We start from the raw sequence: 13,638 nt of genomic DNA, 5'->3' as shown, positions 1-13,638 counted from the left end.
AAACACCAAACTGTTAAATGACTAGGGGGGCGCTATGATTATCAACTGCATTGCAAAAAAGAAACACCTCTTCCTCCTTTCTGTTTTTTTTAATCTTCTCTTCCTTTTCAGTTCACACATCTTGTTTTCAGTCGTGCAACCACAGGGGGTTCTCTTCCTGGGACACATACATAAACACATGGAGAGACTGCCCCCCTTAACCAATTCACAGATGACTGTTGCTTCGCTCAGTGTGCAAAAAAGGGAGCAAGTTACAGTGACACGACCACGACCACAGTCAGACTGAGTAGAAAGCACAGTAAAAAACCACAGTAGAGTGACAGTTGAAATCCTCCTGACAAGAATCCGCCTCCAGAGGAAAGTAGGAGTTGCATTCATATATTTTATCCCGTTTCTGAACATTATTCAATCCCACCCCCCAGAGTTTGTGTAGAAGTGCGAAATCTGGGCCCAGAGACATTATCTAAAAGAGCTAGACCATATAAATAATTGGAATCTTCAATTATAAGCACCTAGATACAATTCTTGACGAACAACATTTTCCAGGTTACAAATTTCAGTTCCATCCAGTAAAGCCAAATTTTGGTATTGCTTGGCAAACTGTAATATTATTTTAGGTATTTAAAAAAAAAGTATAAATTAAAAAGAAAACAGACTCACTGGAGGATTCAAATAGGTCCAAATGCACCAATGTTCCATCTCTTTTGGATAGAAGGCTCTGGCCAAAACCCAGAACAGGACAACAGGTACACAGAAAGCTCAGAGGGGGTGAAACATCAAGAGAGTTTAAAATCTTTGAATGTACTATTGATTCTAACTAAAAGAAAAATGTCTCTTATGCCCCAGAGCGGTTTGAGTTCTTGTACTCCTGTTCTGAAGTGACCTTATGAGGTTGCAAAGGGAACTCTTCACTCCCTATACCCTCCAGAGGATGCAGATGTTGCTGGGAAAACAGAAAGAACCAAGAAACAAACCAAAGAGACAGATAGAGGTATAGTCACCATAAGAAAGGTGAAAAAACAAAACAGAGAACACAGCCTTATGAAGAAAGAAGAAACTGATCAACCAACTGGAATTCCAAGAAAAGAGGAACAACTGGAATGATGAACTACTGTAGAATGACGGTGTGTTGTTATGTGTTCTCTAAAAGACTTTACAATTGTTAAAGTTCAAAGGTCTGTGTTAAAAGGTCCCTCTCTGTGGTGTTGTTTTCACTGCATTACAGCGGAGTTAAGCATTTAAGGTTGAGGTTAAAATGGAGGTCGGTGGGTTGGTTGGAGGGTTGGTTGGGCGTTTTGGCTAGCGAACGCCCGGCGTTCATTGAGGTTTCAGGTCTATGGCAGAAGGTCCGGTTTTAAATAGCAGCAGCAACATGAATGTTCATCATCATTGTAGTCATAGTAGTAAAAATAATGATGATAATAACAATAATAATGGCCATCTCAAAAAAGTCTAACAGACACAATAAGACAGAGAGAACTCCTTCCAGTGCCTCCCTGCATGCTCTGGTCCCAACAACCAGGATCAGAATAGATCAGAGACAGTTCCAGCGAGGAAAGTAGAGGGAGGTGAGGAAAAACGAGAAAGCCGGTACAGTAGGTACAGTAGGTCCACAAAAAGAAGTGTAGATTAGGTCCAGAGAGAGAGAGGGGGAGAAAGCAAAGAGAGAGAGAGAGAGAGAGAGAGAGAGAGAGAGAGAGAGAGAGAGAGAGAGAGAGGAGCAAGGAGGGGAGGGGGTTTTCAAAGGAATGCTGAGGTTTTGCTTACATCTGGGAGGAAAAATTGCCACCAGAAATGAACACATTTAGCAGCCCCCCTCCCCTTTAAGATACACCCATACAGCCATTCCCCACCTCCCCTTTAAGGACAAAGTCAATCCCAGTCCTTCAGAATTTTGGATCATTAATGTCTTCAGTTTCAAATGATTATATACAGCAGCACACTGAACAGAACCTGCACAAAACTAAAAGTCTCTCTCATGTTCTTCTTTCTTTTTGAAGATGTCATTGTTTGGAAACGGTCACGTTCCACAACATCAGTTCATGAAATGCTTTATCGCTTTGACGTTACAGGTCTTTGAGCAGTCTGCTTTTAATATCTTAAAAAAAACAAAGAAAACTTGAAGACATCAGGTGGTACGATAAGGTAAACTGGCTTCTGGTGGGAATCTCACCTCTTGTGTGTGTGTGTGTGTGTGTGTGTGTTTGTTTGTTTGTTTGTGTGACTGTGTGTGTGCGAGTGTGTGTGTGCGCGCGCGCGCGCGTGCGTGCGTGCGTGCGTGCGTGCGTGCGTGTGTGTGTGTGTGTGTGTGTGTGTGTGTGTGTGTGTGTGTGTGTGTGTTCGTGTGTGTGTGTGTGTGTGTGTGTGTGTGTGTGTGTGTGTGTGTGTGTGTGTGTGTGCGCACACTTTCGTGTGTGTACATCTGAGGAAGTGAAGATGGTTGGCAGATTTGATCTGAGGTATTTCCTGGTGGTCAAGATGGCGTCTTGGATGCATAAGTAGCGAGTTACTCCCTGGGTAAAGGGCTGGGGTTCAGGGTAAGGTTTTTGGGGTGAGGACTTAGGGTGAGGTTTCAAGGTCAGGTAGAGGGAAAAGTGCTATAGGACACAGAGAGCTTATATACAAGCGAGCACAAAACAGTTATCTCCTCTTTTGTTTTATCAAAAACATTTTTTTTCTTCACTTTTCCAGTTTTTACTCCATTCAGCCGCTCCAGGCTCAGAGAAGGTGAGAGCGTCTTTGCCATTTAGTTAGTGCCATCTTTTAAGATAAGTCAAACCGCTTCAGCCTTCAGTCAATTGGGAACTAAAACTAAAACAAAAACGCTCACAGGACTTAACAACACAACAAGTTCAATCTTCGATTGAACTTGAAATCAATTTCTGGATTTTTTTTTAATAAACAGTTTTAGTACTACTAATTTAGGGAGTCATTTTTCTTTTAATTGTTATGATAGAATGGCATTGGCCGGAACACCTGTCAATTGAAAAAAAGAAAAGAAAAGAAAAGAAAATAAATCTCCAAGACTTCCTGTGCGAAACCCGCAAAAAAGAAAAGAAAATCTAATTTCACTTGTCTGCCCACAAGGGGGCAATGTCGTCTCCTGTTAGAACCCTCAGCAGCAGCATCATCAATAACAGCTCTGCAGGCTTCTTCACGTCTCCTCCAGCCAGCTCAAATAAACTTGTTCTCCTCCTGCTCCTCCTCTTCTCCTTTTTCCACAGTTTCAATAGGTCTTTGTTCTCTCCTGTCGCCCTCATCTCTCCATTTGCTCTCCGTTCCTCTCTTCCACGCTCCTTCGCTTGGAGCGTGGCCGTGATTGTGAGGTGCTTCCAGAGAGGAGAGTACAGGAGAGGTGAGAGAGAGCGGATGAGAGGTGGGGAGAGATAGAGAGGAGTGGAAAAAGCCTCTCAACATCCCAAGTGCTCTCTTCTCTTGCAATTCTCTCTTCATTCTATCCCCCTCTGCTGGCAGAAATTATGGGTGGGATGGGGGGGAGGGGGGTCAGCTAGGGGACAGATGGAGGGGTCGTGAGTCTGTCTTCCTTCTCTCCCACTTTCCTCCTCTCCCTTTCTCCAGAGAGGAGTGAAAACAAAGTGACCAAAGTCCTGACCTCCCACTCTCTCTCGCTTTCCAAGAAATTTACCGGAGAGAGGAAATAGAAGAGTGGATGAGCAGAACGTCCAACTGACAGAGAGCAGATACAGGAGGGAGAGAAAGAAGGAGGTCCCCATGTTAAATGGCCATCAAGTAGAAACATGAGGAGGAGAGACAGACGAACAGAGGGACGAATGGAGGGGGGAATGGAGACACAACAGACAACCACAAGGGGGAGGTATATCTATGTATGTGTGTGTGAAGGTGTATGTGTCCCGTATCCCTACCCACCCCCAACCCCATTTCCCACAATTCAGTTCTGCTGCAGGATGAGGTTCTCTAGCTCGTCGGCGGAGCGGAGCAGGAAGGCGGCCGATTCGCGGTACCCGGCGATCAGCTGTCGGACCGCAGTGATCTCTGGTTGGCTGAGCTGGGTCGATGCCCCCCCTGCCCCGCCCCCACTGTTACTGCCCCGCCCACCTAGGCTGTGATTGCTGGAGATGACGGCGGCGGAGGAGGAGTTACTGCTGCCATTGTTGGAGGTCTTCATACTGAGGTCTGTAGGGCCTGGAGGAAGCGAGGCATGGAGGGATGGGTGGCAAAATAAGATGAGAGTAGTCAGGGATGGGGGGAGGGAGGGATGTGTAAAAGAAAATAAAGGGCAAAATAGATGAGGAGTAAGGGAGGGGCAGGAAGCAGTGCAGGAGAGATTTGAAAAGTAAAGGTCAGTAAACAGACACAAACAGCTGACATATAAAGCGTTTTAGATTATACGGTCATAGGCTGTGCCCATAGCCAAGTGGTTAGGGCGCATACCACATTAGAGCTTAAGATTTCTGTCCGAGCCTGCCGGGACCCACCGGGCCTGGCCGAATTTGTCACGCATTTGTCAGACTTCAGTTTGGTTCGGGCTGGGCTCGGGCAGTACATTTATAGGCTACATTTATAGGCTAGCAGCGCAGCCTAATAGCCTTTTATATTACGAGAGCAACTGAAGAGCAGCTGTCGTCACGGTCACTCAGTACCTAATCTCTCAAGAACAGATTCTGCTCTGCGTTGGAATCTGTCGTGAAGGTTCGTCATAACGTGTACGCACTGTGTGGGCGTGGGCGTGCCTTCGGATCAGGAAGCAGGCCGCGCTTTACCCAATCAAATGTAGTGGGTGGGATTTACGTGTCCGCTGATCCTTCCCTACTCGAAACAAGCCGAAACTAATTTAACAATGGCGTCCGCGGAGCAGACAAAACCACGGAAAGATATTCACATTTTAACTTGCTCTTTCATCATAGAAACAAGTGGGCTTATAACCAAAACGATCCATGTTCTCTGGGAGAAGTGGTGTTAGTGTTCCGTGTAGAAATATTGTTAGTGGGAATGAAAACATAGTCGCACCACCCGGAAGTGGAGCGTGAAGGCAGACTAAAACCCCGGTTTCCTTTGCGCACGTGTGCTGCGTCGTCATTGTCCCAGAGCCAACATGAGATAGTACAAACAGCAGAGGGCGCTGTTTTTCATTCTCATTTGGCTTTGGGTTCCCAGATTGCTCATTACCTAGTCTGTGTGCAGCCAGCGAAGGAGACAGACAGACCTGAGACACTGAGACTGAGACAGTGTTGGAGCTACAGTAAATAAAGTTAACAGCCATAGTCGTCAACAGTCTTTCGGGGCGCTAAATGTTTTCTACTGCCGTGTGGATTACCATGTGTCTGAATCAACTACGATTTCAGATCAAATCCTTTCTAAACAAAACTTAATTAAACTTACTTGGAGCGGGTTGCTTTGATATTAGCATTAGAACTTTTGTCGGGCAAATTTCTTTTAGGCCCGATTAAAAGCCTATACCACATGGGCACAATGCCCTCATCAGTGGGTCCCTGGTTCGATTCCTGGCCAACTGGACAATTGCTGAATGTCATTCCCCTACTCTCTCTCCACATGTCCTGTCTCTCTCCACTATCACTGTCAAAAATAAAGGCTTTAAAAAAAAAAAAAATCTAAACAAGGTGGATGCATTTGGAGTGCTGTTCTTGTGAGATAATCATTAGATTGCGGTACTTTCTAAGGCCCGGTCCACACGCATAGGGGTATTTTTTCACCCTGGATATTTTTCTCCTCCTTTTTCTTCCTTATACAATGAGCAGTGAGCACATCTAAAACCAAGAGATCAGAGAACAATGTGCATTACGTCTTCTTTTACACAACACCACCCAAATCTCTTTCTCTCACCGTTGCTCTGTGTGGCAGCAGCGCCAGTCGTCAGGGAGACTGGGTGTTGCATGGCGGCGCCCAGGCCAGCGTATCCGCGGTAACCGTAGCTGAGTCCAGCTCCGTTGATGTATATCTGGGGGTCCTGGGAGGAGGAGAAGGCAGAGGCTGCGAGGGAGTAGGCAGAGTGGGCCAGAGATGCAGGCTCCCTCACACCCCCTCCTCCCCCGCTGGATGGCTTGTCCAGGGAGATCTCATCCTAAGGGGGGAAGGGTACAATACTCAACAACTACCATTGCCAAATACTACAATTATGTTACATTTGAGGTCAAAATAGTACAATACGTTTTCTGCCATGGATAGTTATCTAGCCAAAGCTAGTCCATTCTCTCAGCAACAATGTCAACACTACTATCATAGAAATGCTATACTTTCTGCAGTCAACTGAGTGAGATGATGTGATATAAATACACTGTATTAGTACACCATCATCATCAGAGTCATAATGACCTCATAATGACCTCTTGGGTATTTCAGTATGTTTGTTGATCGCAAATAATTACTCGGTTCTTTATGATTTTATCCTATGGAGCTAAATAGGGGCTTGTCCAGAATGGGTGCAATAGTGGGAGTGAGAGCAGAAAGGGAAGAAGTCCTCAGTGTTCATTTATTCATTTGTAACTCTGAGAGTGCACAAATCTAACCAAATATACCCATAAGAGTTCAATTAACATTCAGGATTTTACTGTGTGTGTCCCAGTAATGTTCATATGTCCCTGTAACATGTTTAAACTGTGAACTGATCAACAGTACAGAAGTACAGATGACTTGCAACGGAGAGAGAAGACCTGAAGATTTTTAGATTAATACACTGTTAAATACGGAGGGCTAATTTGACTCTGAAAGAGTTAAATTCAAAGTTAAATTAATAGAGATTGAAAAGCAGAGACATAGACAGACATACAGGCAAGATTCCATTATGTATTCTGTCCTGCTGTGCTTGATGTGTTGACAGTCAACACACCCATCAACATGTACACAACAATTCAGTCCACCAACAGCTGCTTTAACATCCCATGCACACACACGCACACTCACATGATAAGTGTCCATTCTCATTCTCTTGGCAGCCTTTCGTGATTCACTCTCGCAGGCAGCAGCCAGGATGTTCTCAGCCATGGCTGAAGTGAGGTGTGGTGGAGTGGGTCGTGTCTGCAGAGAGAACACACAACATTACCGTTACACCTGGTTATACATTTAACTCTGAGACGGTACACATTTAACCTTGATTGAATGGAATATAATGCACCTACTGTAGCTTTCCTCATTATTATTAGTCTTTTTCTTTTTTACTATTTACTTTTCTTTATTGAGCATATCAAGTACTTTTCAGCAATGTCCTGGCTACTGCACACTGTTCAGTTAACAGGCATTTGTTGCCAATGTTATCACAAGGAAAAAAGAGATTATATTGTTTTTTAGATGACAATCTTTCTGGTGAAAAAATGGCAACAAAAGTAATCAAGAAGGTCAACCAAAGAACATGAGTTTTGGGCAGGATCTCCTCGTTGGTCAGTAGGAGTACACTGAGGACACTAGCGCTTATTCAGTGTCATTTTGACTATGCATGCACCTCATGGTACTCGAGCACCTCAAAGGCACTAAAAACAAAACTACAAACCTCTCAAAACAAACTAATCAAACTACAACTAGGTCATTATGCTACGGTGGGATGGCTCAGAGTACAGCAACTTGCAATGGGCCAGAGCCCATTTACCTTCAAAAGAGTGAGAAACGCCCACAGGCACAACACCAGAGGGAGCTCCACTGATTTCATTCCCCCCAGATTCGGCACAAACATGGGGATGAATTCATTCTACTATTATGCCACCACAATGTGGAATGCCCTGCCGCAAGCCATCCAAAAGTGTGACTCCCCAGCCCCTACCTGTACCCTCCTTCAAAGCCACCGTAAAAGAGCATCTGTCTGCAATTTGCAACTGGACCTACACATGTCTTCTGGCTTGCTAAGAGAAATTACCCCCCACTGTTTTTTTGTAAATATACTTTATTGCTCCTAGTATTGATGATTTCTTATATAGTATTGTATGTCTTTATGTCTTGATGAATTGAATACATAGGACCACAATGGAAACAAGCCCAAAGTATTCAATCAATCAATCAATCAATCAATGCCATTGCTTCATTCTAAATACCTAATTGTAAATTGTAACTGTAATGCACAAGGTGACCACCGAGCTGCAGCAGAGATCACACTGCTTGCCCATAATATTGGTTATAATAATCATACTGACACAGACAGGCCTGTTGCTAGACAGACTCCACTCCACACACTAACACACCTATAGTGGGAACCGTGATGAAATACCCCAGCATACTGTACATACCAGCTTTAATATTAAAATGGTATCTATGGAAGAATACAGACTATATATACATCATCACTGCAGTGGGAGCCAAAATAGATATCTTCCATCACAACTCAATCAGACCACTACTGCAGTGGTATTTACCAAGTTTCAACCTGGCGTCCGTATTCTGGGCGTGCCATTATAGGTGAAAATGTTCCTAAACCTTTCCAAAATTGTCAAGTTTTCCAAAATGATTCTGTTTCTGAAATATGTATTTATTTATACCCAGTATTAGTGCCACAGTGGTAGTATTATCTTATGGAACCAACATCAGTACTGCAGTGGTAGTATTATCTAAACAGTATTAGTATTGCAGTGGTAGCATTATCTAACCAGTATTAGTACAGTGGTGGCCATGGTATGTAGAAGTCATAGATCCAACCACTACAGTAATAGAGCATTGGTTCTCAACCTTTTCAGGCCATGACCCCCCAAAATAATCATATTTAAACTCGGGGACCCCCCCACCTTGACAAGCACTTGGAATTGTAGGAGTTGAGGCATTACATTTAGTTTGACTCAGTTCCACAGATAAATATTGTGAAAATAGCAGATCTACAAGCTCACGGCGTTGTGAGCTTGTAGATCAGCTATTATTATTTTTTTGTATAGTTTGTCTATTACTTTTGATGCAGTACATTTTTTTAAAGGTCTTAAAAGTTCTTACATTGTCACTTCACTGTCATCTGGGGACCCCCCCCAAAATCATGAGGGGACCCCCCTGGAGGTCCCGACCCACAGGTTGATAACCACTGTGGTAGAGGACCCTTCATCCTGCATCTACAGTGTATTAGCAAATAGCAATAGCAAATTGAAACTGTAGGTCAATTTCAAAGCGTTATTCATTTCTTGGAATTCTTTTTAAATGTTTAAAGAAACACGTTTCCTCAATTAATTAAAGTCAAAGTGAACCCTGACCTCTGAGTTGTACAGAACTGCAGCAGACACCGCAGCCTGAATCTTGCAATTTATTCCTGTTCCATTCTTTCCTGTTTCAAGATTCGAAATTCAAGATTTTTTATGTTACTGTCATACTGTGTACTAATCTTATATATACAAGTACAAAAGAGTAAAATTATTTTGTACATTTGTACATTTGTGGCAGCAATAACAGCAGTGACAAAAAACGAATAAAGAATAGCACCAGTAGTAAGAACAATAGCAAAGTAGCTTTAAAGCTTTCAAAGTAGTTTTACCCTGAATGTGTACATTTGATATAATTATATTATATTACAAAGTCTCGCTGCTGCTGCATTCCTACTCAATTTCAAAAGCTGGAGCATTTTTCAAACGTGTGGCAACTTCAATAACAAACCGATGCATTCCCAGACAGGAACAAAAGCACCGTACAAACAATTGAAATAAAACAAGCCACCTACAACAGCTCCGTGTGTGAACCACGTATTTGTCAATCCTAAAAGCCCACCCAAGAGATTTCTGTCACAGGTCTCTCATCTCGCAGTGAGTTCCATTGTTTCCACGGTTCTCCTGCAGCTTTTAGCGTTCCATCGCTTACCGAGAATTGAGGAAATTTCTGCAGCCCGTATGGAAGTCTGAATGGCTATTCACACTGGTCACACTACAGCGTCACACAAAAGCAGGAGCTTGTAGATCTACAATTTTAGAAAAATCGTGCAAATTTGAGCAAATCTTTGAATATGTATTTTTCTAAGCGAACATTTGTAAAATATTTTGTTCCAGGGACCCCCAGAAGCAAAGATTTGGGTTACAAATGCTCGCTTTAAAAAATATATATTCAAAGCTTTGCACAAATGTTCTAGATTTTTCAAAAATAACAGATCTACAAGCTCATAGCGTGGCACAGGTGCCGCGCTATGAGCTTGTATATCTGCTATTTTTGAATAGCCAAAGAAATCTAAAAGGACAGAGATGCGTACCCGGATTGAAAGGGTAAATGGAGGGAGACAGAAATGTATTTGTTATTTTTGAAATATCACTAGAGGATAAGCTCCTTGAGATGCAGCATCTCGTTTTCAAGCGGGTCCTCAGGTAATCAAACACCTAACCTCTTGGTTATTATGGTATGTTCTTTCTAACCTGTCCTGTGATTCTCACTGTGTACTTTCACAAGTACATAGATAAGCCGTTACGACCAGGAGGAAACTTGAGTGAGACAGATCTGATATTATCCAGCATACTAACACATGTTCACTACAGTATATATACTGCTGCTGTTTTTTGCTGCACGGACAAATATCAGTGTTATATTATTAATATATTACCTATTATTTATTTTAGCCTGTCCATCAGGCCAGCCTGTCCCTCCATCTGTCAATCCAACACTTTGGTCCCAAACAAGATAGGTCAAAACTACTGGCTGGATTGCCATGGAATGCTCTATACACCTGCATGCTCACCGGCTTCGAATGCTATCAATGCATTGAATGGGAGATTATCACGTGTTATCAGACCATTGAATGGGCGAGTAGGCGACGAGTAGGCGATATACTGACCTACCCGCGATTTGTCAGACCATTCATTGGGCGTAATCAGGAGCTACTGACCTACTCGGAGGCGGAGCAGTCCCCACAACATGACTTACGATTCTGTGCCTATCGGTACATAACTCCAACGGCGCTGAGTAGGCTCAGGCGAACGTCACAACGTTCGGGGCGGCAACTCGCTCGCTTTAGCTCGCTCGGTGGTACCTCGTGTGGTTCCAGGTCGCCTGAGACTGCGCGCCTCCGTCATGGTCCGAAACCAAAACCAAAACCGAAACTGGACTTTTTAAGTCATCTCCGTCGGTAGGTCAGTATGTCTTGATAACACCCAATGAATGGTCTGATAAATCGCGGGTAGGTCAGTATGTCGCCTACTTCGCCCATTCAATGGTCTGATAAAAGGTGATAAATGTCCCATTCAATGCATTGATAGCATCCGAATGGGGTGGCATGCTTCCCAGAGGATGAACAATACTGATTATTTTTGCAGCACGGCCTCTAAAGCAGTGGTTTTCCCCCAAATTGATATATATTTGGCCACGGACCCCCATCTGAAAATGTTTTGTGCCAGGGACCCCCAGAAGAGAAGATTTGTGTAAAAAAATAATAATAATATGAATTATTCAAGATTTTTCAAACACTTTCAAGATTTTTCTAAACTTTTCAAAAATAGCAGATGTATATCTTCTATTTTTTTTATAGCCAATGTATAAATGGATAAAGTGGTTAAAATTATTGAGATGCTGTATTAACACATTTTGCTGGGGACCCTCCTGGAACTCCCCGGACCCCACTTTGAGAACCAATGCTCTAGAGGCTGCGAGTGGGGCTAGATTGTTTGTCTTGTACCCTCTAACATACCTCCATGCCGTTCTTCTTCATGCGTCGGCAGGATTTGAGGTAGGTGCGGATGCGCTTGCGTGCGCGTTCCTGGAACTCTGGGAACTGTCTGCTGCAGGACTCGATGATGGCCTGGATCTTCTCCTTGGGCTGCTTGGAGATGGGCACCATGCGATCCAAGTTCTCATCCACAAACAGACGCACAAACATCTGAAAAACAAAAAATAGACACAACGTGAAATTAGTGAGAGTGTGTGTGTGTGTGTGTGTGTGTGTGTGTGTGTGTGTGTGTGTGTGTGTGTGTGTGTGTGTGTGTGTGTGTGTGTGTGTGTGTGTGTGTGTGTGTGTGTGTGTGTGTGTGTGTGTGTGTGTGCGTGTGTGTGCGCGTGCAGACACTTTTGCCTACAGCAGCAATTCCCAACCTATGGGCCGTCAGGATATTGCAAGTGGGCTCCAAAATAACTGGGGAGATATTATTGATAATATAACATAACATAACATTACATAAAACATTTATATACAAAAAAATCATGGTCTACACAATTGTCAACACAATTGATTTATTGATCATTAAAATAAACATGCACTGAAAATGCACGCGGCCCACCAATCTGACTACTTAACACGCGTGTTAAGCGGTCATAGGGGTGGGCAGAAAAGGTTGGGAACCACTGTATACTGTATATGTGTGTACGTACATTGAAGGCCTTTAGTCTCTCAGGGTCGACTCCCTCTTTGATGTTGTCGCTGTCGTCATGGTCGTCATGATCATCGTCGTCATCGTCTGCGCCCACCTGGGCACCACGGCCCATGGTCAGGTCCTCAGCACACATCTCCATCTTCACGCTGTCGTAGCTGCCCCCGGAGCTGTACTGCGGAGACTGAACACACACACACACACACACACACACACACACACACACACACACACACACACACACACACACACACACACACACACACACACACACACACACACACACACACACACACACACACACACACACACACACAAAAGAAGGCCAAAACTGTTAAGTACTGCCCGACATTGACAGGGAAGCACAATGGATCGCTCAATGCATCGCTCACACACACAGTGTGTGTGTGTGTGTGTGTGTGTGTGTGTGTGTGTGTACCAGTCAGCCAGGTAGACCAAGGCCGGGGTGCATTGTTAACCAATGAGAGGCGAGAGTCTTCTCTATTCATTTCAGCTACACTGAAAAACCTCTATACCGCCGTCTGTCTCTGCCCCGCTCTCTCTCTCTCGTCCTTGTCTTGTCTTGCATTCTGTCCTCACCCCCTCCCTCTTTCTCTCCATTCTCTTTCTCCCGCTTTTATTTGCCCTAACTACACTTGTATGACCTCCCTCTCATTTCTCCCTGCCTCTCTCTGACTGTCTCTTTTCTTTTATCAGTTCACTGTCTGCGACCTCTCATATCCCTCTCTACCTTCTTATGGAAACGGGGGAGAGTGGGTGAGAGCGCAGAACAGGGAAGGCTGAATGGATGTGCATGTGTGTGTGAGCACGTGTGCGTGTGTATGTGTGCGTGTGCACATGACCATGATAATGTCTGAATGTATGTACGTCTCTATCAGTGTGTTTCCAGTGTGTGTGTGTGTGTGTGCGTGTGTGTGTGTCTCTCACCTTGCTCCCATAGTCTCTGCCATCACGGTCCAGTCGCAGCTCGTCCGAGTGTGTGTGTGAGTGTGTGTTGTGCGAGTGAGGCAGGGGCAGGGCGGGGTGTGCGTGTGGGCTGAGGTGTGCGTGCGTCTTGGTGGCCAGCGGGTACTTCCTGCGGAGCTCCTCGGGCGCGTCCGGATGGAGGGCGCCCAGCAGGGCCGCCGCCGCCGCCGAAACCGTGACGACGGGCAGGTGGGCGGAGGAGAGGGGCAGGCGCGGCGTCTGATTGGCGGGCGACGGGTCGCTCATGTTTATTGGCTGCTGGTCCTCGGACGAGGAGGAGGAGGAAGTGGGCGTGCTGAAGTCCAGTGGGGCGGGACCCCCGTTGCCGTTGACGGCCTCCGTCTCCCTGACAACGGAGGCGTCATTTACGGACGAGGAGGAGGGAGGGGTCAAGGCCGGTAGACCACTACCACTCTCT

The 13,638-nt window shown here is 44.8% G+C and overlaps 1 protein-coding gene across 1 annotated transcript in view; it reads right to left on the bottom strand.

Moving 5' to 3' along the window:
- Window positions 1-3,910: 3,910 nt before the first annotated feature.
- Window positions 3,911-13,638, bottom strand: part of nol4lb (nucleolar protein 4-like b) — a gene marked incomplete at its 3' end in the record, with an annotated part of 153,498 nt that continues 143,770 nt past the window's right edge. The window contains exons 7-12 of the mRNA XM_080444655.1: window positions 13,182-13,638; window positions 12,235-12,417; window positions 11,558-11,746; window positions 6,901-7,014; window positions 5,824-6,061; window positions 3,911-4,164 (exon numbers count right to left, since the gene is read on the bottom strand). The exon at window positions 13,182-13,638 is cut by the window's right edge and continues 13 nt beyond it. Of these exons, the coding sequence (XP_080300781.1) occupies window positions 3,911-4,164; window positions 5,824-6,061; window positions 6,901-7,014; window positions 11,558-11,746; window positions 12,235-12,417; window positions 13,182-13,638 (1,435 nt within the window). The remainder of the gene's footprint in view (window positions 4,165-5,823; window positions 6,062-6,900; window positions 7,015-11,557; window positions 11,747-12,234; window positions 12,418-13,181) is intronic.

Source organism: Gymnoscopelus braueri (genome assembly GCF_963280865.1).
Source record: "Gymnoscopelus braueri genome assembly, chromosome: 12".
Lineage (NCBI taxonomy): Eukaryota > Metazoa > Chordata > Actinopteri > Myctophiformes > Myctophidae > Gymnoscopelus > Gymnoscopelus braueri.
Note: the sequence above shows the minus strand (reverse complement) of the source record. Positions and strands in the feature narration are given on the sequence as shown.